The sequence below is a fragment of the Nymphalis io genome, chromosome 23, assembly GCF_905147045.1.
Source record: "Nymphalis io chromosome 23, ilAglIoxx1.1, whole genome shotgun sequence".
NCBI lineage: Eukaryota > Metazoa > Arthropoda > Insecta > Lepidoptera > Nymphalidae > Nymphalis > Nymphalis io.
Window position 1 is genome coordinate 3,174,082 of NC_065910.1, and position 25,810 is coordinate 3,199,891.

The window sequence follows — 25,810 nt, forward strand, 5'->3', positions numbered from 1 at the left end:
CTAAATATAAGGGTGAAAATCCCAAGGTCCAAGGCCAGAACGTGTTGGATTGCCGTTCCATCGGATTATGAGCCTCATGAAAATTCCGCCCCGCGGCTGTGACGAGCGTGTCATCCGTGTTGCATAACACGACCATACCAGGCAGGTGCTCGCAGCGTTCGCTGCGTCCAGCGATACCGCCAGGTCCACGTCCCCTCGGTCCACCGCCTCCATAGTCCGTGTCTTCAGGGCGTCCAGGGCATCGATGATTGATCGACCTGAACTATAATATATCCCACGCAGTTGGCTCTCCTAAGATCGGCCGCTGTGGCCGAAATCGGTCAAGACGTCAAAGTTAATGACAGGGCTATTGAATTACACTCCTAAAAAATTACGGTATACAAATAATTTAATTATTTACAACCAAAGAAATTATCGTTTTATTGCATGCTGTATATGGATCTAGTAGGATCTCTCTTGAAACTGGTCACCAAAGTCAAAACCTGTCAGAACATCTTTTTCATATGACATAACATTTAGTAAGGAAGTTAAAGTAAAATATAAACAAAACAACAATAATAAAAATCAATAAAACTAATTTCAATAATACAACAACCTTTATTGGTTCATAGTATGAAAAACATTAGCGAACATTAGAAAGAAACATACCTTCAATCATACACCACTTGGACTAGATTAATTGAATTCTCTACTTACTACATTATAATTAAAATCTGTATAATGAAGCAGTCTGTGTTTAAAGCAAGATCATTTTTAATTTTAATACAATATTCAAAAAAAAAATATCAACTTTATATATTGTATCATTTTTTCAAATGAAATTATCTATGGGCATCAGTTCAGCCATATATTGAATGTATTAAATTTGAATAACTCCTGTTCCAATCAATCTCTCTTATGATGGTAATGGATATCAGAGTTTAGTACTTAAATGCCAAATCCCTTCATTATATACCAGTACTGGTACCAGTACTGTGATTAATTGTGAATGTAAAAATAATCCCATGGCAAAATATTGACATTTCAATATGTTACAACTCATAATATTATTGTCTATGAATGAAGGTACTACTTACAGAGTTTACAAACTTATTTGTCTTTGTCCGCTTTTATACAGTAATGAGAACAAAGCTCAAAAAATTACATTATATTATATCTTGGCAGTATGTCCGGTGAGTTAATGGTCCCTATACTAATAAATTTTACTGAATTTAAAACATACAAACTGGATTAAAACTAGCTAACTACCCTCATCTTTTAAAAAGGCACACATTCTTTTTGTTTCTAAGCAACAGTCCCTAGAAAAAAAAATCATTATGATATAACAAACTAACAAACAAATGCATAATACATTTAACACACTATAATAAATGTTAATTTGTATACAGTACTAGTTTCTATAAATTCTATTTACTTATTATAACATTGTGACATTTTTTTTATGCACAGGACAAAATAGCGAATTGATTAGTTGATGTTATATTTAGCATAAGATTAGGATTACAATGTCCTAAAAACACATATGTATATATATTATATGAATAATCAACCAATAAATATAATCAAAATCTCTATCAACCTAATTATAACATATCTCTGATATTATCATTATAAGATTTATCCCAAATTTGGCCTGATCTATACAATCTATATATTTTATTGCTTACTAAAGGTTGACCGAATTTAAGCATTGCCCCTTCAAACTTGTGCGGGAACACTTGCATTTCTGTTTCATTGTAGCCTTCTGGGTGGAATTTTTTGCTATCTCTACATACACTATACTTATGTGATCCTAGTAATTCTAAGGGTATATCCTTAATGCTGGATGTTAGATTAAATAGATCGTCAAATGAAGACATGGTGTCAAAATTTCTTATTTTTATTGGAGTTTTGTCTTGAGGCATTGTGTAATAATGAGTTTTCTTTGTTATATCTGGATATCCTATTTCAGCATTATCATCATCATTTTGGTTCAAGCAAAACATTAAAGGTTGGACTACATAGGTTCGTAGCGATCTTGTCGGATCAAAATCATCTAAAACATCTTTAAAGTTATTATGAACTCTCGGTACTAAATATTCATCCCAAGAAAGTACAGCAATGTGACTTATTTTGTTTGTTTCCTCTTTATCATATCTAAAGTGTCTGAACAAACAGTCCAGTTCAATCGCATTCCTTACAATTTCATATGATTTTGAAAATAAGAATGGATAATTTAATGGATAAAATTGTATTTCCCACTGAGTAATATCTGAGGGAAACAAATTCAGTCTTCTTATAACATCCTCTGATATCATACTGTCGTATATAGTGAAATAATCAACTCCAATTAAATGATGAAATACTAGGAATTCGATGAATTCATCCCTTGACACTATTGGTATACGATTAGGTATAATACATATTGCAGGCTCAATATTATTGACAAATTTTATATTGCTTCGCTCTCTGGGCTTCCTTTTTGTATTAACTTGGATCATTTTATTGATTGGAGCATGCATAGGGTTTATATTGTAATCATTTACATAAAAACTTATGCCTCTTGGTTTTCCTAAATTTTTGTTCAATGTGCATTCAAATATGTATAAACGATAATTATTGATAGTGTCAGACACTAATTTGTAATTAAATCGGCCTGCTTTAGGCTTGGGATTATTTTCAAGCCAAATATTGCATCGGTATTTTGGCGTCACATCAGCCTTGCCTATCACGATCGTGTCTATAACATGAGCATGTGTCGGCGAAAGCTTATCGTATTTATTGTAAGATCGTAAGAAAGACGAATATGAGTAAAAGTTTTCATCGATTTCTTGGAATAAAGGTGGAGTCTCACGCACCTCCATTGAAGAGTTGCGAAGTATTTCAGACAGCATGGTCGCATTAAAGCCGGGACCGCAAAACTCGATTTCAGACAATCCTGGTTTCCCGAAAAAGTTAAGCACTTCCAAGACATATCGAAGCCGATAGTATTCGTGGCGATATATTAAAAGAGTTATAATACTTATAAAACATACAACAACAAGAATCAGCTGATAATATTTTCTCATTATGCTGCCAGGAGGCTTACGCGGAGTCTTCATTTATGTAAATCAACATGTGAATTAACTATTAACTATAATAAGCTTTTATTGGATTATATCTATCTACTGTTGAAAATTGAAATAAAAATTGTATTAGCAACAATTAACTGCATACTGCAATGCACTAGTATCGTGAATGTCAATGTCAAATGTCAATTGTCATTTGTCACATGAAATTTGACATAGACATAAGATAGATAATTATGTTAAATGTCATACAAACCTTATTTGTGTAGGTCTATCTGACCACCATTTATACAATACCACTATTATCACTTTCTAAATCTTCACAATTATTAATTATACTTTCACTCAAACAATTAAGCAATCATATTTCATTTATTACCCTAGTATTTTGTTCTAAAACACATCTCATATTCATAGACACCTCGTTTTATTTAATAAAAGAAAGCACTGTGTTGCTGTGCACTATTATCTATGAGTGTCTGAAAACCCGATGACTTGCTTAGTTTTGATTTCATTTCATAAAATAAATGACAAAATAAGTTAATGTAAACGACTTAATTATTTTAGTGGTATTGTCTAGTGTATTACAGTGTTAATTAATCAAAATGTCGGTAAATAAGGAAGACACGATGCGGCAATTTTGTGATGTTACCGGCGCCGATGAAAACCGAAGTAGATTCTTTTTAGAATCTTCGAATTGGCAGCTAGAGGTTACTATGTTTTGCTTTGAAAAATAGCTTAAGATAAGAATAAGAGGTTTAAACGCACGTCTCGCACATGTTATATATATTTATTATTTTTGCTACATATTAAACGACCTTTATTGCTATAAGAAACAAGGATTTTCATATGAAGAAATCATCCTATTTTAATTTAAAATTGATTGTTTTTTTCAATTTATTTTTATATAATCTGATTCAAATGTAATACGTTGGTAACATACTATACAATAAAAATAATTAGGTTGTTACCTTAATTGACAATGACCATTCATGATATTTAATAAATAGAGCTGGAAATAAAATCGCATATATTGTTGTTTGTTTTAAAAACAGTGGTAATAAACGTTGCTCGAATTATGGTCTAATTATAATACATAACAATTGTAATTAAATATGTTTTAGGTGGCATTATCGAGTTTTTATGAGCATGGAGGCAATGTAGATGAGGCTCCAAGTGCTGCCCCAGCTGTGGCCTCCCTACCTCCAATGTCAGATAGCGACATGGAGTCTCCACCTCGATCGCCAGCCCGGCCACAAAAGAAAGATAAAAAGAAAGGGAATCAGCACTTTGCTACATTAGATTCATTGCAACAGGAAAGTTCCAGCGATGAAGAGGAAGGTTTGTATTTTATTAATAATTACATGTTTTTTTTATAAAACAGGAAGGCGGACGAGCATATGGGCCACCTGATGGTAAGTGGATCAGTGGATAAGTGGTCACCAACGCCCATAGACAATGGCGTTGTAAGAAATGTTAACCATCGCTTACATCACCAATGCGCCACCAACCTCGGCAACCAAGATGTTATGTCCTTTGTGCCTGTAATTACACTGGCTCATTCACCCTTCAAACCAGAAGACAACAATACCAAGTACTGCTGTTTAGCGGTAGAACATCTGATGAGTGGGTGGTACCTACCCAGACGAGCTTGCACAAAGCTCTACCACCAGTAATGTGTTTTAGTAAATATTCAACTGTGAATTAGACTTTCTACATTATTATTCATTCAATTTACATACATAATACATATACAAAATAATTGTAAAGTTTTTACATAAACACAATGACACTAAAAAAAAATTGGAAATAAAATCCCACAAATGATCATTCTTTCCAATATATAATTAAAGAAAATTATTTAAATATATACACTTACTATGATTTTAAAATACACACAGACTTAATGTTTATATAAGATATATAGTTTGAGGGGTGATTGATCCAGTTTATGTACAGGCACAAGGGAAATAACGTCTTAGTTTCCAATATTGGTGGTGCATTGGTAATGTAAGGTTACATAAAATTAATTATACTTGTTAGTTTAGAAAAATCTTTCATTTAAATAAGCATTCTTAATTAATATGAACACCACTGTAAATAAATAAATAACCACTTGTAGTATCATACATTGCACGGATAAATAAAAGAGAAGAAATTCAAGAGCCCATCTATTATCCACCTTCATATTCTAAAAATGCAAGAGAAATTTCTAGTAATGTAGAGAATAATAAAGAATTAAATGAGACTGAAGAAGAAATAGAGAAATTGAAGAATGAAATAGTTAGATTAACAAAAGAAAATGTAGAGTTAAAGCAAGCAATAGCACAGCTAAAAAATATGAACTATGATTCAGGTCAGCTATTTGATGACGATGGCTATATTTAGCTATATTATATAATGAATACTGTAAAATTTTGCTGCATAGATATAACTGAAAAAAACCTTAAAAGGTAGTTAATATTTCATGCACTAACAATGTCTATTGACTATGTAGACCTCTTACCATCAAGTGGCCCATTTGCTCATTCACCTCCCAAGTTTTTCACATTGCACATTTTTTTTTTTTGTTACAGGCCAAGCTTTCTATGCCGGAGGTTCAGAAAGGTCAGGACAACAGATTATCGGTCCAGGGAAAGGACGCAAGGATATTGTCACAGAAATGTTTAAGAGTGTTAGAGAGTAAGTGCATATTATATTTATTATCCTTTGTGTATGAAATTTTTACCTAATTAAAATTAGGTAGGCAACACAAACAATATAAAGGTGTAAGCTATACAATCCTAACAACTTGATGTAATTTTGTTTATAAAATATCAAGTTTTTATATTTTTACTGGTGGTAGGGATTTGTGCAAGCGCGTTTGGGTAGGTACTGACCACTCGTCAGACATTCTACCCCCAATACAGCAGTACTTGGTACTGTTTTGTTCGGTTTGAACGGTGAGTGAGCCAGTGTAATTACAGGCACAAGAGACGTAACATCTTAATTCCCAAGGTTGTTGGCGCATTGGCAACGTAAGCTATAGTTAACATTTCTTACATTGGCAATGTCTACGGGCGTTGGTAATCACTTACCGTCAGGTGGCCCTTTTACTTGTCCGCCAGGCGACATATGACTTTATATAAAACTTATAGATTTTTACCCTTTTATAGCCTATTCCAATCACAAGAGGAGTTAACCCAAATAAACAAATTTGGACACTTACATCAATTGACGCGATGTCATTGGACGAGATCTTGAATAATCTGATATTCACTATGGATTATTTAATTTCGAAAGTTAAATTAATGTGGTTATAACTAGTTACCTTTATATAAAATACATCTCAATAATATTATAAAGATAAATTAATCAAGCACCGTTTATAGTGCGTAATATAACAGAACAATTAGAAAATCGCATGCAATATGATTAAGTTACCATACAGTATGTATGATAACTTAATCATGAAATATTTTGCATAAAAATCTTTATCGTATCGTATATTTGACGAACCGGTTGGCGTGGTTGGTAGATACTTGCCTTTCACGCCGAAGGTTGTGGGTTTGATTCCCACCCATGACAGACATTTCTGTGCATGAACATGTCTGTTTGTCTTGAGTCTGGGTGTAATTGTCTATATAAATATGTATTTACAAAAGTATATGTAGTATATCAGTTGTCTGGTTTCCATAACACAAACTCAGTACACGACAAGCTTAATTTGGGATCAGATGGCCGTGTGTGAAAAATGTCCTAGGATATTATTATTATTTTTTTTAACATTTATTAATGTGGGAAATTAAAGTTATATTATTCAAAAGGTATTGTGCCCTCCATGTGAACAAATAAGAGTTCGAAGAATTAGGTGCAAAATTGTGTGCAACGTCTATTAATGCCTTTTTAAATTTGTTTGAATTGTAATGTTGTAGTGTACTATGTTTGTATAGTATAATCTAATTCCCGCAGACGCGGCGCAGTTGTGTTCGACGACGAGCCCTCGTCGACGAGCCGAGGCCGCGGGGGCGTGTTCGGCGGAGTTGGATACAGACTAGGTATTTGAACATGTGATACCTTCCGAGCGATTTAAGAGATTCTAGTCAACTCCAGGAAACATATTATAGTGCATATGCACAAGTGAATGCGCAAACCCAGCGGCACTCCATTAATTTTATTCAAGAAATATTATTATATATTAAGGCAGCCTGACAACAAAACCTTTGAAAATAAAAAATAATATATTTGGAATAATGCTATGAATAGCTTAACAGAGAAAAATATAATTCATATTAAAACATTTCAGATTAATGTATAAAATCAAAGTGTCTAATTTCAGATAAGTGATAATTGAATTTTTCTCAAATACCTACCATATATACAGGTCAGACAGCAGATGACCACGAACAAGTAACGCCAGGAAACACACAACAATCAGTGAGTTTAATATTCAGTTATCTTAACCAATAATAGCTTTCAGAACACATTATAGTATATTATTAAAGTAAATGCCACCAACTTTTGACATACACTAGTTTTATTTTTGAATAAAAAAATCAACTATTAAGTTGGGGTCGTTGTATGAATTCAAGAGTTACCTTTGTTTTGTTTAATCTTATTTGTATTTACAGGGCACCCAACCTCGTTCGGTGCGTTTGAGGCTATACCGTGAAGGTTTCTCGGTGGACGGAGGTCCGCTGAGACATTACACGGATCCTGAAAATGCTGAATTTCTCAGCTGTATACGTCGAGGGTAAGCTCATATTTTATTGTTTTTATAAAACATATGTTGAATATATTTAAATGTTTGTTTCTAATTTCCATAAAAAGTATTTTTCGTACTTTAAATTTAACTTATGATTTTTTTTATTTCACCCAAATAGGTGCTAAATAAAATAGAATAATTAAGTAGTAACCAATCGCGCTATCTGCTTTTGCTGGCTGATGCATCATTGTGGACTGGTATAAAATACAAATGAGCAAATAAATACATAAATGATTCGAACGATGTTTTCAATGTCGCCAGAGAGATCCCGTCGGAGCTGTCCGGTGCCGGGCCGGGCGGGCCGGGGGGGGAAGTGCGGCTCAGCCTGGAGGACCGGCGCCACGAGGAGTGTCCGCGCACGCGCACGGCGGCAGCGCCCTTCTCGGGGAAGGGGCATCTGCTGGGGAGGTGAGACGTCACAACTCACATATGTAGCTGTAATATATAAATATTATATATTCCTCTTAAACGAATTTTGAAAAATCTGGAGGACTAGCCAACTGTGAAGGATAGTCGATATTATATAGTGCAGGTAAGATTGTGCCCAGATGTAATGTTTCACTTTTACAACCCAATGTATTGTGACACTCACGGAGAGATCAGGCGCATGAGTAACAAGTAATTACATATGTATACACGGCTTGACGAGTTTTTTGTGGCACGGGATTATTGCTCAATCAAAAACAGTATTAAATAAGCCATATATTTTATTAAGTTTTTATTTTTATAATAATATTATCTATCCATCGCAGTCCCACTCCGGCGACAGTGGGCGCCACAGTGCCGGTGGCCGCCACCAGCGACGACCGCGCCGCCAACCAGCGCGCCGCGCAGGACGCCGTGCAGCTCGACGAGAGCGGGCCCGTCACCACTGTGCAGGTACACACACACACATACAGGGACACTTACGACCGACCAACTAACCGCGCTAGAACGCTAATAGAAATGTTAAATATAAATATAAATGTACACGCTATTTCCCCGTTACTCGACAAACACAAATCATGAATTTCGATCTATTTATCTATAATTATTTTTAACTATGTAACTCCGCAGTTCCGCCTAGCAGACGGTAGTCGGCTGACGGGTCGGTTCAACCACACGCATACGGTGGGCGATCTCATGCAGTACGTGTCCCGTGCGGAGCCCGCCTACCAGCTGCAGGCCTTCGCCCTCCTGACCACCTTCCCCAGCGCAGAGCTCTCCGACCGCGCGCTCACGTTGGCAGACGGCAAGTTGCTCAACACCACCCTGCTGCAGCGACTTAAATAATCGCAACTTTTGTAAAATATTTCTGAGGATAATAAATACGTATTTAAATTATTTATTTATTATTTATAGTACCTCTATTTACTATACATTCAACTACTTTGTTACATATTAAAAAATATATATTCACACATTATTCACACAAAAATAAATTAACCCCTTAACAACCATCACGTAATCATATTACGTAATGCTCATGTTACTTAAAACCGTAGAGTGTGCTGACTTTGTTTATTGTTTTAGTATATTTTTTGTTAATTACTACTTTATTATTGATGACACTCGCGAAATCAAATAAATGGAGTTACTCAGTGCAGTATACATCCCAACTCCTGCCTGAATGGCCACACCCGTGATTTTGAAATAAACATGAAATCAGAAACTCACAATTCTAAATGAATACGCGTGATATCATTATTTACATGTGTAATGTTGTTCCTATTTCGATATCTATCAATAAAATGATAAAAATTACACCCTTATGTACGCAGCATTATATAACATTTCAGTGCCGCAGAAGTGCGGGGGGTAGTTTGTAAAGCAGTTATATAAATAATTTATTTATAAGTAAGATGGAAACGCAAACTCGATATTTATTGTTGGATGTTCGAGATACCGCAGAGATGCAAGGAGTTCGGTTGTAAAGCAGCTAATAATAGCGAATCCAACTATAATAAATTGAATGTATAAAAAAATTAATAATTCTCCTTATAAATATAAATTAGAAACGAATATTATTAGAAATTGTTGAATTATGTTGTTCAAAACTTTTATACAGACCTACACTAGACTTATTTGCGTTTTACGAACCGATAACGTATATTGATTGCCGTATAGTTTTAGCCAATATTGAGATGTACATGCATATAAGATTTCGGTGCATTTATATACAGGGAAAAATTAAAAGCATAATTATTCTAGGTAAATGTTTATTTCATTCATCTATTCTAAGTACATCAGGCAGATTCTGCAAACTGACACAGATCATGTCGACAAAGAAATAAAAATTAAAAGAAGCTAGCCTGGAATCATTAAAACTTACAAACATACAATAGAATGATTAATATCAATTAAATATAAGGGTAAAAATGAGCATAATTGAGCAATACATAAAAGTATTGTCGTTGCCACAATAAAGAAAATTGGAGGGATTCTAAATAATCATTAAGGAAATATTATAAATATAATTTAAAGCTAACATAACACTTAAATATTGCCGCGAAACTTATACACTTAAGGTCTAATTTAAACATTATTTTATCTCACTAAAGTAAATCTACATTAATTTGTCGGCGACAAAGAATACTGTGATACGCTTGCAAAATTTTTACTGACTATTCTTAAGACTTTGTGAATTAATTGTGAGTAAAAAGTCTAAAGTTCATGTATTTATAAAGAACATTTGTTTAATATTTAATCGTGAATTGAAAGGATACATTTAACATAGATAATCATTCGCTTCGCCAAATATTCGAATTTTAGGGCCTCCATTTTATTACGTACGTACAAATAAAAAACACGGATATAGTTGGCACGATATCGTTTGTACAACTACCCTCTTATTTATTGTAACCAATTACGTGTTACACATATCATATTAAACTAAATGCAATATTATGCTTACACTTCTAATAGAAAAAAAATACCCATCGAGTAGAATGTTATATAAGGAACGATTAATATAAATGCATTACATTTGGCCGTTTTGATGCCTGAAGAGAAATTAAACTAAACGAAGCCCTCATCTGATTCAAGTATTAGCCTAATTATGTTTCTTTTCTTTTTTAATAATACGCATAAAATATATAGAGATGAGAACATTTTCTCCACCAATCGGTAAAATAGAATATTTACTTATTGTCATGATGTTTGTTGTCAGATTTTCTGACGACGCACGATACGTTTTTTTTTTTTTGCTTTACTAACGAAGAGCAATGAATCACAATTTAAAAAATGCAAGAATTTCAATTTACTATAACCGATTAAGTTTTTTTTATATTATATAATATTCAAGACATATCTTACATAATATATTCAAACATCAACGTCAACATATTTACAGTACGAAAGGTGTCCTAAACGAGACAATAGTTTAAAATATCACCATTCTCAAAGATTAAACATTAAAAAGGATTACAGTAAATTCACGAAAAATAGTTACATAGTCTTGAGTTCTTGTAACAACGATATACTATGTGAGCTAACAACTTGCTTGCAGATATTCCAACTAATATTTAAATAAATCTTGAATTTAAGTTAAAATATTTCTCTTACTACTTCTTGACTCTCGTCTCAACGCAGAATATCCGCAAACAATCTTAGATTAAATGCGTAAGACTAGCAATTGTATGTCATTCAATCTAATCATTCATGAATGGAACTCATTTAACCATTCTTCCAATCTTTAACTTTTCCCGCCATGACCACAAACAATATCTTTTGTAATAGCACAAATAAATGTGCATAAATAAGGACGATTTACTTCATAGCATTAAAAAAATACGAACAATTTACGCGAAAACATTCAATTGCCACCCTCAGTAAGAGTAAAATACTTTTATTATCGAATATAACATTGTATTACAAATAGTAATAATTTTCAACATATTTACAACGAACAGTATAATTCAGAGAATCAGTACAATTAGATAGCATTTACTGCATTTTGTAGTTTCATTAGAACAATAACTTTGCAAATATATATTTGTTATCTGATTGTGCTAATTTTATTATATAGTCGACAATGATTTATTCTAGACTTTATTCCGTCACGATAAGAGTCAAAATAAGCTCATATGTGACTTGCTCTTATTAAATACGAATTTAAAAATTTAATTTCTTTCAAAGTGTAAAGATAAAAGAAAATAGTGTTATTTTATATATAATTATTAAATATGTAGTAATTTTAAAAATATAAAGCTTTATTTGTAGACATATAATTGTTATATTTAGATTAAAACTGCGTGCAAGAATTTTACTATGTTACAAACTTTTAATAGTAACAAGTGTTTTTATATATTTATTTATTTAATTTTCAACACACATTGGGATACATTTACAAGATCTGCAATATTGCTTATACATCCCCATTGATTAAAAATACTGAGAAAACAATTAATATACATTATTTTCATTCTAAACATATTGGACATTTACTGTTTTGATAAAATATATCTTTTGTTAAAACTGTTAATTTTTTTATTGATTTAGAATAGATTTAATTTATATTTCACTTAAAATATATATTTATAGAATAACTTCCCAAATATTAATATTAGATTAAATTCGGTTAAATTTTAGGTAAAAGATTGACGAAACTCTTTATAATATATATAATATCTGATATATATCCCACAGATTAATTAACGAATAGTTGCCATTAGAATTAGATTTTTTAAAGTTCTTTTAGCGCCATATATACCTCTATTTTAAAATGTTCTCTACTCTACGCTAAATTTCAATCCTCAACAAGATATTTACACGCTATATTGTAACAATTTCTAAATAGATTAATATATTTTCAAAATTCGACCTGTGTTAACCCATTTCTAATCTTATATAATGTAATTAAGGTCTCTTTTCGAGTAGAATATTTTTATCGCGAGAAAATATGCTTCAAACGTTTATACTTTACGGTTTTGACTAGGATTATTTTGTTTATTTATTATTAGTAAAGTTTAGAAGATTTAATAATAATTATCTTTAAAAATAGATACCGTTTAGCTGCTCAATACGTATAGGAACCGCGAAGTTTTAGGAGATAAATATTAAACATCAGACAACTCTACTTATTTGATATACATTTAGATATTTTTATTATACTGTTACCTGTTAAGACAAGACATTTGTTATCCCTTTTAATCTCACTCGCGAGAAAGAGATAGCAATAATAGGTAATTAATTCCCTAGTTTTTTTTTTTGAGATAGTAACACCATTATCAACAACATTTATTATTATAAGAACCACTGATTTATTTCAAATGTTTTTTCAAGAGCTAATTGGTTATTTTTGGTTCTATCAACTTTTCTATGTTACATATAATTGTTGTTAATGTATATACTCGATTAAATCTCAATTGCTTTACTAACCTCATTAAATACAATGTTGGTTTAGCTTCGTTATTAGTTTACATTCCAAAACGCTAAATGATATTTCCGTTTCCATCGACGTATAATTTTAACTGCAAAATATTTTGTTATTCTTATATATAATATAATTTCAAATAATAATACTATATATACTTTATAATAAATATAAAGTATATTATAATTGATTTCAAAGTAAGTTATTTAATTTTATTTCTTTTTCTACTCAACTAATACACAAACATCAACATAGCTACTAAACTAGAGAGTATTCTATTATGAACCAAGTGGATACTAATGTATCTAGTCGGGGCCGGGAAGGAAGAGGTAGGTGGTAGGAAGAAGAGAGGAGTGGGGAGGTGACGAGAGGGAGAAGAGAGGAGATAGGGTGGTCAAGGAAGGTGTGGATAGGGTGGAAGGACTCAGGAGATGAGGCAATCTCAGGAAGCGGGAGCGTCGTGTCAGAAGTAGATGACCTCCTCCTCGGGCGCGGCGGGGGACGGCGCGTGCGCGTGCGCAGACGAGTCCGGCGCGCGCACGCGGAACTTATCCGGCAGCTTGGGGTACGTATTTGTTCTGCGGAAGTAAGCAATAACTAAGTCTGCATACATCATTACGATAAATATTTAATTTATTAAACTACTAAGTCAAAGATTAAATAAAATATCGAATATCGTATTATTAATATCGAAATTTCATAAAAACACGTTAACAAGCTAATATAACAACATCGACCATCTTGTAATTAAGACTAGCTTAAATATATATAGTATGTTTTGTATATTCAATTTATAACATTGGTGATAGCGATAGTTTATTTAAAAAAAAAAGTATATTATCTCGAAATATTTGTTTGGTCAAATTAACTTTACAATGTAGAAACTGTCGGTAAAGGTCGATATAGCCCATTCCAATCGGAGGAGTAGATATAAACAAACCTTAGACTTACATATTTTATTTAATTGTTTAAGAGCCAAGCTATATTACACGATACAAACAGTTATTGATTAATGGAGCTTTATTTTTAACACGACACTAATTACTTAACTACTTATATCCACTTTAATTTTACTTCCAACAACTTCACCGACATACAAAAGCCATTAAATCGCGACTCTATAACGAATGTAATAGATTATTCAAGATCTCGACCAATGATGTCGCGTGAAATGAATGTCTAAGCTGTTTGTCTTTATTTCTGCTTTTGTTGGAATAGTCTATGGATGTTCTATTTTATATTATCTATGACAACTAACCTGGTCGCCTTGTTGTTGAGCTGCTGCTGCTGCTGAGAGGGTAGCGGTGCGGGGGAGCTGCCTGTGCGAGTGTGATGGATCACAAGGCCCTGACTTACCTGTAATTGACCAGATATAGTTTTGAATCTACAGCAGTTTTATTATCAACGTGCCAAATAACGTAACGTTAGGAACGTTACATTTCTGAATTAAGGCAGAATAAAGACATATATACATCGACGTGAATACACAAATATCCAAATTAACATATACTCGATATGTTAGTGATCGCTCGTTATTTGCCATAAATATATATTTTTTAATTTAATATAGGTAGGTAGACTCGAAAATGGTCCACCTGGCAGTAAGTCACTACCGCCTATAGACATTGGCACTGTAAGAATTATTAAGCATTACTTAAATCACCAATGCGGCACCAACCTTGGGAACTAAGACGATACGTCCCTTGTGCTTGTTAAACTGGCACAATCACCGTTCAACTCCACCTCCGATATATTGTACACTTTGTTTATTTGAAGGCTACACCACACTGTTTCTTTTCATCTAAAGCACAGCTTTGATTATTAAGGTGTCGCGCTGGCCGATCTCGACCACAGTGGCCATTCCCAAATAGGAGACATGATAGTGTGCAAGTGTATGCTTGAGCAAACACAGGTGCTCTCTCTATTCTCTCACGCTAATTTCAATTTCAAGAGTGCTGACCAAGGACCAAATAGCCGAGATGGCCTAGTGGTTACAACGCGTGAATTTTAAACGATGATCGATTGAACGTGGGTTCGAACCCGAGCTAGCACCACTGAATTTTCATGTGCTAAATTGTGATTATAATTTATCGCGTGCTTGACGGTGAAGGAAAACATCGTGAGAAAACCTGTATGTGTCTAATTTCATTAAATTCTGCCACATGTGTATTCTACCAACCCGCATTGGAGCAGAGTGGTGGAATAAGCTCCAAACCTTCTCCGCAAAAAAGGAGAGGAGGTCTTAGCCCAGCAGGTGGACATTAACAGGCTGATACTGACCAAGGACCAACCTTGCTTTTGCATTCTGAAGCATAGGCGTGTAAACACATTTATAATTTTGTTTATTGTAATCAAAATTAACGGTTACTTTTAATCTTAATTGAATGTAATCAATGTAAATCGGCAATTGTAATGCAATAAGAAATAATCTACCACAACCCTACCACAACATTCATGCTACAACAAAAAAAAGCTGAACAGATAAAATGGTTGTAGAAATACGAAATATTATTCACAATATCGAAGAGAAGAGTTACCGTACAAAGCAATAGTTATTTGTCTACTAATACTACGACCAATAAGCTAAAATGGCGTTAGGAAAAATGTAAATTAAAAGCTAAAACTACATATCTTACGACTGCGTCAGTTTTGTCTCCAACGAAGGAGGAATTGTGGAATATACATTTAACAAATAGTAATAATATCCTGGGACATTTTTCACACACGGCCATCTGATCCCAAATTAAGCTTGTACAAAGCTTGTGCTATGGAAACCAGACAACTGATATACATATACTACTTTTCTTTTGTAAATACATATTTATATAAGATAATTACACCCAGATTCAGGACAAACAGACATTTTCATGCACAGAAATGTCAGTCCTGGGTGGGAATCGAACCCACAACCTTCGGCGTGAAACCAACCACGCCAACCGGCTCGTCAATATTATATAATAAAAAACTAACACATTTAAAATACAATAAAATAAAATATTTGAGATTATCTTTCGGGATGTATTATGACTGTGATAATCCACTCTTCCCTTTTCCATTCGACGTTCAATTTCACACGATAAAACACCAAATTCAAAACCTACACTTGAATTGATTCTTTTGATAAGTGTGAATTTATATTGATTTGATTTAATTCAAATTTTATTTTGATTTAATTAATATTGATTTGATTTAAATAAAATTATTTAAATCAAAAATCTAAATTAATTGAATCAACTTTAATATGGTATTATATTTTAAATCGAATCAACTTAATCTAATGTAAAATCTGTAAAATATTATTATTTTAATTTTTTGTCTTTTTACTATTTACTTGTATTTATGATCACTGTTTGGTCGAAATAAATGATTTTATTATTATTTTATTATACCAGTTAAACAATATTCATATGTCAAGTCATTTTACTTTATTCGATACTTCGTCAAATTGGCAATGATTAAAATTTTCAAACATGTGATGTATCTTTACAGTTTATACTTTTTTACATACATACTATGTGTTTCAGTATAAAAAATATCACTTTTCGTAATTTTAAATAGAGACCATTCGCTTTTTTTTTCTAGACTAGGAAGGCGGACGAGCATATGGGCCACCTGATGGTAAGTGGTCACCAATGCCCATAGACATTGGCATTGTAAGAAATATTAACCATCGCATCACCAATGCGCCACCAACCTTGGGAACTAAGATGTTATGTCCCTTGTGCTTGTAAATGCACTGGCTTACTCACCCTTTAAACCGGAACACAACAATACCAAGTACTGCTGTTTTGCGGTAGAATATCTGATGAGTGGGTGGTACCTACCCAGACGAGCTTGCACAAAGCTCTACCACCAGTAAACTGGTCAAACGTATCGTTTAGAAATATACATATATATACGTTTTGATAAATACACAAAATCGTTAAACTAATTTAGTAAAACATAAAAATCGGTCCTTACTTGAACAAACTATAATAAATTCTGTAGTTAAAAAAGATATACTTGCAAATGTTATATCCATATAAAGCCGGAATTTTGCAAACGTTTTTAAATGATTTTAAAAAAATATGAGTAAAAAAACCTTTGTTTTTGTTTTCCACCTCTTAATTACTAAATCGCCATCTTAGCCTATTGATATTATGAAATAAATTTAATGCAAAGATCTACTAGACACCAATTTCTTTTTACTTACATAAAAATATATTTTTTCATGTTAAAATACATTTGGATACTCCGCGTCCTGTAAAACAACCATTTCATCTGATTCAAACCTTTTATTGAAATTATAATAATTTCTAAATTAATATTTTAACAACAAAAAGGGTTTTTTACAGAATATTTTAAATAACGCTTAGTAAACGAAAAAATATTTTACAACGCGTTGTAAAATGCGCTAAATTCTTAAACAATCGATGTACTGCATTTGTCAACGCATTTCTAGAAGTAGCGAAGTTTGAGCTTTTTTAGCTATAACACGATTAATGTTATATTATTTAAGGATGTCATGACGTATGTGATATTTATTTTCGATCATTGAGTGTGCTAGGCATTTAAAGTAAACAAACACATTTACTCTAAAACATAAATTATCTTAGTTATACATATTTTTTACATTATTAAAAATACCTGTCTCAACAGATACACCGAAAGCTCTCGTCACAATAAAATAAACTCCACTGCAACAGCATAGAATTCAAGATGGCTCACCTCGCTCGGCGACTCGTGCAGGCGATGGTAGCCGGGTGGCGCCTGCTGGCTCTTACTGCTCGCCAGCTTCAGCGGGAGCTGCTGCTTAACCACTTGCTGACAACGATAATATTAGCATTAATCACAGCGACGGGCACTGAACGTGTCTACGTGTGTAAAAGCGTAGCGTGTGCGTGTGCGTGCGTGCGTGCGTGTGCGTGCGGTACCTGCGCGGGCGCCCGCACGGTGGCGCGCGTCTCGTTGTGCGCCGACAGCAGCTGCGGCGGCGGCGCGCACGCGCCCTCCGACGACGACGAGCCGCGGCTGGCTGCGGGGCACGACATTCATTATTTATTCGTCTATAAAATCTCAGTGTACACTCGTCTGCGAATGTGGACTAAATTGATAGCATAGCATTCGCGAGTGGGTACTTATTAAAAAAATATATTATCTTTCAGAATAATGTCAAAATGCATACTTCTCCATTTTGGCTCTTTCCGTCTGTTCGTATCGCTGACGCTGGAATCGGGTGACAGGGTCCCGACACTTGCGATTTCTTCTTGCGAACCACCTGAGATGGATATATATATTTTTTAATATATTTTTATTATTATTTATATACTGTACTGGACGTATTATTTACATATCGGGTTTTCAAGAGTCGCCCCAACGGTAACACCCGCTCATCAGTTATTCAATTTTTAACATCAATACATTACTATAATGTAAAAATACTAAATACTGTACTCGAAACAATCCTTTATACTACTACCGTGCTGCTGCAGTCGCTCCAGGCGTCGGTAAAGTCGCTCCCTCTGCTGCTCGACGTCCTTTTGCTGCTCCTCCAACTCCTTCCTCGCCGCCTGCAGCTGCCTCCGTTCTGAAACACGAGTCGGCGAGTGAGCATCGAGGCGCAGTCGGCGAGCAGCGCACAAGCGGGCGGACGTACCGCGGTCGAGCGCGTCGTTGTCGAGCGCGCGCTGCGCCTCCCAGGCGGCGCGCTCGGCGGTGAGGCGCGCCTGCGCGTGGCGCAGCTCCTCCAGCTGCGCGTCGTGCGCGCGCGCCAGCCCCGAGCCCGCGCCCGCGCGCCACGCGCACACCTGCGCCTCCAGGCTGCAACACCGCCTCGCTCACTACCTCTCGCTACACACGCCACTCGGGGTGCTCGATCTTTATGAACTTGATATTTCGAAGCAAGTCGTCAAATTTTCTTAGTTCGTTCGCGCAGTGACAAAAAAGATCCGAGGACCCCCCTCGTATCGATTTAGAGTGTCATTTGTAAAGTGACGAAGACGCTCTTATCGAGAGAAACTGGTATTACTGTATTATTATTTATTTGCAAAGTTAGCACGTATTGTTAATTTTACTCGGGAACCGTTGATTGAGAACTACTGGCTTAGAATATACGCTTTTAAATTACTTCTGTAATCTGAATTAAATTTGTTTGAGTACCCATTTACTGTCACCACAAAAAGCCTTTTGTATTGACAGTAATGGGACACTATTGGCGGGAAATACCTGTGTATAGTCGTCAGTTGCTGCCACACGATACAGGCGAGCGTGTATATCGCGTGCTGCAACTTAAGCGCCACGTCGGCCTCGTCGCGACAATTCTTCCCCTCGGCCTCCCCCTCACCCCCCTCTGCGGTGGGCGTGTCCGATGCTGACATTCGGACTGACATCTGAACTCCTATGAGTGTATACTTTTTGTTAAAAGATTTTTATTAATTAACCCTTTAATAAAATAAATGTCTCTTGCTTCACATTTAATTCAATAAAATAAACAAAGATTCGTAAATAACTAAAACTCGAAATTCCATTACTAAACACTTTTAAATTTACAAACGATAAAGGAGTCGATGAATAAATAAATTTAAAAAAAAATATATATATATATATACATATATAGAGCTCTTTAATCCTATATCAATGACATATCAATTATACAATGACATTGCTCAAAGACGGACATTAAATAGCGATATATCACGGTATGTACATATGCAGCGTATGCCGTTCCAGCTAGGTAGAAATAGAAAAGAACGATCGGCATCATTGTGTGCACTGACCGCGGTGCTGCGCGGCGTCGAAGCCGGCGAAGGTGTCGGCGCGGCGCGGCAGCGCGGGGCTGGTGTAGTGCGCGGAGTGGCGCTCGCCCGCCGAGCTCGTGCTGCGGCCCAGCGCGCCGCCGCCCGCCCACAGCGACCAGCCCGCGGACGACGCCTCCAGCGCCTCCTGCGCCACACCGACCGTTACGGGGACTGCTCCGATCGTTTAACAATGCTCTAGCACATCTTTTATTAATATTAAGACTAAAACGCTTCTTATTGCATGTCTTATTTTTTATAAATAGTAGTATTCAACGTGACATGATTTGATCAAATTTATTAGTTTCGTGAGCAGTGAAATATAGTTCTTATTTCGTTCATCATTTGGCCCACTCGCGATTACTTCGTGTGTAAACAATTAATTGTTTTTATTATTATTATTGTGTATTTGGTTAACAAACAGTACATTCATACTTAAAACTATGATATTAATGTTAGAACACATACAAGTAAACTTTCCACTTATACCGTAACCGTAACAGCCTGTGAATGTCCCACTGTTGGGCTAAAGGCCTCCTTTCCTCTTTTTGAGGAGAAGGTTTGGAGCTTATTCCACCACGCTGCTCCAATGCGGGTTGATAGAATTCACATGTGGCAGAATTTCAGTGAAATTAGACACATGCAGGTTTCCTCACGATGTTTTCCTTCACCGTAAAGCACGAGATGAATTATAATCACAAATTAAGCACATGAAAATTCAGTGGTGCTTGCCCGGGTTTGAACCCACGATCATCGGTTAAGATTCACGCGTTCTTACCACCGGGCCATCTCGGCTTTTTTATTTCACTTTTCCACTTATAACTAAAACATAATTAGAGCAGAACAAACTAATAATAATAAAACAAAAAACGTGAGAGAAGTGGAAATTTAAATTAAAGAAATAGGATTTATAGCTCCGACAAAGACTTCCTAAAGTTTGCGATTGATTCCGTGAATAAATCGTTACCAGAAAATTTAGCATTATATTCCTTACAAACTCTATGTATGAAGGAGTTTCGTGTATAATTAAGTGTAGTTTTTAAAAACTGAACAAAGCCTTTTTCCGCGTACGTACATTAGAACACCTGAAACTTAAGCAACCTTTTTCGTTACTTTTTATCATTTTTGTGGATATATAACATCATAATCTGGTACCATTGAAGCTTTCTAATTTGAAATATGACCGAATGCTTTCAAGTCATTCGTTAGAATCCCTTTTAAAGAGAATTCTGGATTGTTTCCGTAAGTGTAAGCGTCGCGTGTACCTTGACGACCTTGCAGACCTCCTGCCACAGCGCGTGCGTGTCGGGCGAGGGCGCGGCCAGGCGCACGTAGTCGGGGAACACGAGCCCGCCGGGGAACGCGGACGACGTGCCTGCGGAACGTGCGCGTGCAGCGTTACGCGTATACTACTGACTTTCTTGATAGAAAAATTTAAAAACTACTCGCCCACCTCTTCCTTTCTTGCTGACTGTACTTTTTTACATTAACAAAAATAAATTCAGTCTTAAATATTCTTAAACAGTTTCCGAAGAAAAAAATATTATAACCATTTACTCATTTTTTCTGTATGTATAATGTATACACATACATAATGTTATCACTTGCTGTTTGAATACATTTTCGAATGACATACGCTTATAGAGAAAAGTTAACCTGTATGTGGTACATCCAACGTGGAAGATCCGGTGTGACCGACCATCTTCATGTGTAACGCCATTTTTTCTTCGAGAAGTTGAGCGTGCTCTCTGTCTTTAGCTCTCAAAGCCTCTGATGATGCAAACAAAACGATAATGAGCGATAAATGTTATTCCAAAAACTTACAAAATATAATTAAAGTATTGAGGAATAAATAATCTGGTTTTAATAAAGTATATAGTTATTATAATTTTTAATTTGTCGACATTTCGAATTCGAGTCGTATTTTAGAAGGAGTAACATCAGAGCGGCAAACTTAAAATATTTGTACTATTTAGCTTTAATCGAGTTTATTTATTCGAAGTTACTTCTAATATATTTATAGTAATAAGTAAACATTTATATTGGAGTTTAAATGAACGGAGAAGATAGGTTAAAATATTAGCATGCAAAATATTAGCTTCAATAAATAACGATCATTCAAATAAAATGCATACACAATTCTTTGAGAATAAACGTGAGAAATATCCATATTGCGTGAGTTTTTATAGCAGAAATCATAAAATAAATATTAAACGCTTTTTTTTATCACATTACGTGATAAAAAAGCGTTTAATATTTATATTACTTTACTTGTTACATATTTAAAATACGTGGGTACCCTGAAATTAGTAAAAAATATATTTTGAATATTCCGATGTATATTTAGCAACAAAGATTTAATTAAATAAACAAGATAAGACGAAATGTATATTTTAAAGGATGGTTTTGAAATAGTGGATTGAAAACCATGCATATGGAGTAAAGTTTACTTATGAGAAATTCACCTTCGATATGCCACCAAGCGGTTTCATCTGTTCGATAATTATAAAAAATATATACATAATCTCACATTATAAATGAAGAAGCAAAGGTCAGATTTTTATTACTTTAATAAAAAATCCTAGTATGAAATCTTTTTGACTTAATTTGTTTTAGTATATTATTATTAAACATTTATAATCAATTCGTATCTCATATAGTTTGTTTTTCGTTTAATTGAATCATGTTTATTTTCGAAGGAATACTATAATTTATATATTAACAATTCAGTTAAGCGTGAAGTTTATGGTAGTAAGAGTGGACTCGGAGATAATTATAGGATGGAATAATCGGTTTTGTGTCGCAAGGCGGCCAGTATATCGTTGAGCTATTGAAGTTTTGTTATACCCTTTTTTATTATAGAATAGGAAGGCGGACGAGCATATGGGCCACCTGGTGGTAAGTGGTCACCAACGCCCTTAGACATTGGAATTGTAAGAAATGTCAACCATCGCTTACATTGCTAATGCACCGCCAACCTTGGGAAACTAAGATTTTATGTCCCTTGTGCCTGTAATTACACTGGGTCACTCACCCTTCAAACCGGATCACAACAATATCAAGTACTGCTGTTTTGCGGTAAAATATCTGATGAATGGATGGTACTTATCCAGGCGAGTTTGCACAAAGCCCTATCACCAGTAATATGTATTATATCTTAATATGATTAAATTAGTACTAAGTATGACTTTGTAAAGATATTTCAGCATATCTAATAATGTGTTTACGTTGCTTTGTAGTTAGGGAATATTAGTACAGTACATACCAGTTATCAGTCTTATATTCTCGTGCCTCGCTTCTAGCTGTCTTTGTCTCTCTTCAGCAGATGTCGCCGTCACACCCGCTTCCGATTCTTCAACTTCTTCTGGGCAGCTTTGTACTGCGGCTCTATTGAAATTCAATAAATGAATTGATCGCACGTATGATCTTAGGATAGAGAAAAGAAATTGCAGTTATATATTGCAATTATTAGACAATAATTCTTCCTATAAGAATATATGGTGCTTGTTAATCTGTAGCAACCTTGGCCGCTGATTCATGATTGATTGATGATGAAGTTGATGATGATGATGATTCCCCATGGTAATAATATGATTACTCGAGTCGTCACTAAATACAAAACTTTAAACAATATCGCGGTTCGAATCCAAGAATAAACAAGAGTTTTTGACGTGCTTAATTTGTATTTAAAGTTCATCTTATTATCCGAAAGAACCCTCAGTGGCACGTTATTATCCCCACGCACCTGACGGCGTGTATCCAGTGCGCGATGTCCTTGGGGCGGTGCACGCGCAGCTCGAACATCTCCGGCTCGGGAGGACCGTTGCAGATGAGGTACAGGCCGCGCCCCTCCGCCCCCGCCTTCTCGCGCACCAGCAGCTTCCACAGCGACACCACGCCCGTCTGCACCCACCACACTTATATTGCCGACTTTTATAAACGATTTACAATATTCGTCTCTTTTCCTTAAAATGAAGCGGCATCAATTAATAAATACAGTTATTTCATTTTTAAGTATGTAGTCAAACGTCGTAAAATAAAAACGTTCGCTTAATTAAATAAAAATGGCGCATACTTATTGAAATTGATTAAAAAAATAACAGCTATCAAAATTTTGAAATTTTAATCGAGACCAATTCAATTCAAATCTAAAATAAAAACATTAATTGTTGTATTAAAAGTAATCATCTAAGATTTTAAAGTTTAACTTCACAACAATTTGGAAATTGCCTTTGATTTGTGTTATTTTGAAATACCTTGTCTATGTTTCGTTGTTTAATTATTTAATTACAAAATCTGACAAAAAATCCGCTGAATTTCTTTCACCGATTCTATCATAATACCCTGATATTTTCTTTTCCGAACCGGTTATATTTTTTTATTTGACAATCATCAAGAAAATTGTATTTTGATTTGATTTATAATCATGTATATATAGTAAGAGCATTTTTTGTACCAGAATGCAACGTATATTAATAATTATTAAAGGAATCGAGAGGGGCTTACCGATAACATTATTATAATATCAATTGCAAAATAGATTGTCTAGAAAGTTCGTAAAGATTTTGAAACGCTGTGATTTTTAATGATCATAAATTAACCTTTGGCGTGTCCTTTTTAAAATTCTAGAACTAGAACTGTTAACTTACTTTATTGTCCGGCGTGAAGAACGTATATTTATTGTTGTTATCGTGCAAGAAGAACAGCACGTCCGTCAAAACAATCACGAGCAGTGTCTGCATCTTGCTCCGTCCTTGCATCAACGTTGCGACTCCTTCGAATCTAAACATTTTAAAAGGTTACAGCCTGTGAATATCCCACTGCTGGTCTAAAGGCCTCCTCTCCATTTTTTTTTTTTGAAGAGAAGGTTTGAAGCTTATTCCACCACGCTGCTCCAGTGCTGGTTGGTGGAATACACATGTGGCAGAATTGCAGTGAAATTAGACACATGCAGGTTTCCTCACGATGTTTTCCTTCACCGTATAGCACGAGATGAATTATAATCACAAATTAAGCACATGAAAATTCAGTGGTGCTTGTCCGGGTTTGAACCCACGATCATCGGTTAAGATTCACGCATTCTTACCAACTTAATTTGCTAACTCAAAAGTTTAGTGTAATGAGAAAATAAAAAAAAGATTGTATAACTTAGTACACGTGACAGAAGTGTAACGCCTTTTTGAAACGTCACGTTTCATTGTGTAACGCAAACGTTTCAATATACAACGATGAAGCAACGCATGACAACGTAGACCAATTTCGAACATTTACTTTGACTCTATCGCGCTCTAACATGTTACGCTACAAATAATAGTATTTTGATATAATTGCTAAATAGGAAGTTCTATATATATCCGATAATGTCGAAAAGTTCGTTCGTTCGTGAAATTTTTAGATTGCGGAAAATGTATTTGGTATTTTATTTATTTAATCCTTCAGCTTACATAATGCAAACACACGATCTAGTATTTTTCGGTTTTTTTTTAAAATAAAATATGTAGGCGGACGAGCAAACCGCCGCCCATAGACATTGGTGCTGTAAGAAATATTAACCGTTCACTACAACAGTATTAGATATTACTGTTTAGCGGTAGAATACATGGTGATTGGGTGGTAAGTATGTACACATGTGTTTTATTACTCTATGACAAGCTTGTCGTAGCGGCCAGTCAGTTAATCATTGTTACGCTCGGTTCGTAGATGCACGCGTTGCGAATACGGAACCATTTGATCTGGAGTCAGATATGACTAGGATATGGTTCACATAACTAAACATATTTGTAATCAGAACTTACAATAGTGATAATAATATCCTGGGACATTATTCACACGCGGCCATCTGATCCCAAACTAAGCTGAGCTCGTACTATGGAAACCAGACAACTGATATACT

The 25,810-nt window shown here is 34.8% G+C and overlaps 3 protein-coding genes across 5 annotated transcripts in view; 1 reads left to right on the forward strand and 2 right to left on the reverse strand.

Annotated features, from left to right (window-relative positions):
• Positions 1-587: 587 nt before the first annotated feature.
• On the reverse strand, positions 588-3,202 carry LOC126777652 (uncharacterized). The gene has a single exon (XM_050500768.1). The coding sequence runs from the start codon at positions 3,078-3,080 to the stop codon at positions 1,584-1,586; it is 1,497 nt and encodes a 498-aa protein (XP_050356725.1). The 5' UTR covers positions 3,081-3,202; the 3' UTR covers positions 588-1,583.
• A 280-nt stretch (positions 3,203-3,482) lies between these two features.
• Positions 3,483-9,114, forward strand: LOC126777674 (NSFL1 cofactor p47). The gene is made up of 9 exons (XM_050500799.1): positions 3,483-3,757; positions 4,172-4,388; positions 5,624-5,729; positions 6,999-7,084; positions 7,411-7,463; positions 7,658-7,779; positions 8,053-8,199; positions 8,544-8,670; positions 8,848-9,114. The coding sequence occupies exons 1-9, from the start codon at positions 3,653-3,655 to the stop codon at positions 9,061-9,063; spliced, it is 1,179 nt and encodes a 392-aa protein (XP_050356756.1). The 5' UTR covers positions 3,483-3,652; the 3' UTR covers positions 9,064-9,114.
• An 858-nt stretch (positions 9,115-9,972) lies between these two features.
• LOC126777615 (A-kinase anchor protein 13) overlaps positions 9,973-25,810 on the reverse strand; it is a 51,018-nt gene continuing 35,180 nt past the window's right edge. For 2 of the 3 annotated variants that reach the window (XM_050500698.1, XM_050500697.1), the window contains exons 21-34: positions 24,567-24,699; positions 23,663-23,820; positions 23,183-23,304; positions 21,574-21,687; positions 21,183-21,292; positions 19,900-20,065; positions 19,349-19,520; positions 18,780-18,943; positions 18,603-18,710; positions 18,309-18,401; positions 18,058-18,158; positions 17,852-17,947; positions 14,403-14,500; positions 9,973-13,722 (exon numbers count right to left, since the gene is read on the reverse strand). In XM_050500698.1, the coding sequence (XP_050356655.1) occupies positions 13,608-13,722; positions 14,403-14,500; positions 17,852-17,947; positions 18,058-18,158; positions 18,309-18,401; positions 18,603-18,710; positions 18,780-18,943; positions 19,349-19,520; positions 19,900-20,065; positions 21,183-21,292; positions 21,574-21,687; positions 23,183-23,304; positions 23,663-23,820; positions 24,567-24,699 (1,750 nt within the window). In that variant the 3' untranslated portion in view covers positions 9,973-13,607. Of the gene's footprint in view, positions 13,723-14,402; positions 14,501-17,851; positions 17,948-18,057; positions 18,159-18,308; positions 18,402-18,602; positions 18,711-18,779; positions 18,944-19,348; positions 19,521-19,899; positions 20,066-21,182; positions 21,293-21,573; positions 21,688-22,382; positions 22,410-23,182; positions 23,305-23,662; positions 23,821-24,566; positions 24,700-25,810 lie in introns of all 3 variants that reach the window. The other variant, XM_050500696.1, reaches the window with a different exon arrangement.

What these genes read in the sequence shown, in the direction of transcription:
- LOC126777652 (XM_050500768.1), bottom strand. Translation starts at nt 3,080, where the DNA reads ATGAAGACTCCGCGTAAGCCTCCTGGCAGCATAATGAGAAAATATTAT.
- LOC126777674 (XM_050500799.1), top strand. Translation starts at nt 3,653, where the DNA reads ATGTCGGTAAATAAGGAAGACACGATGCGGCAATTTTGTGATGTTACC. An exon ending in TTCCAGCGATGAAGAGGAAG is followed by an intron (nt 4,389 to 5,623) that starts GTTTGTATTTTA and finishes TTTTTGTTACAG; the next exon opens with GCCAAGCTTTCTATGCCGGA. An exon ending in AAGGGGCATCTGCTGGGGAG is followed by an intron (nt 8,200 to 8,543) that starts GTGAGACGTCAC and finishes TATCCATCGCAG; the next exon opens with TCCCACTCCGGCGACAGTGG.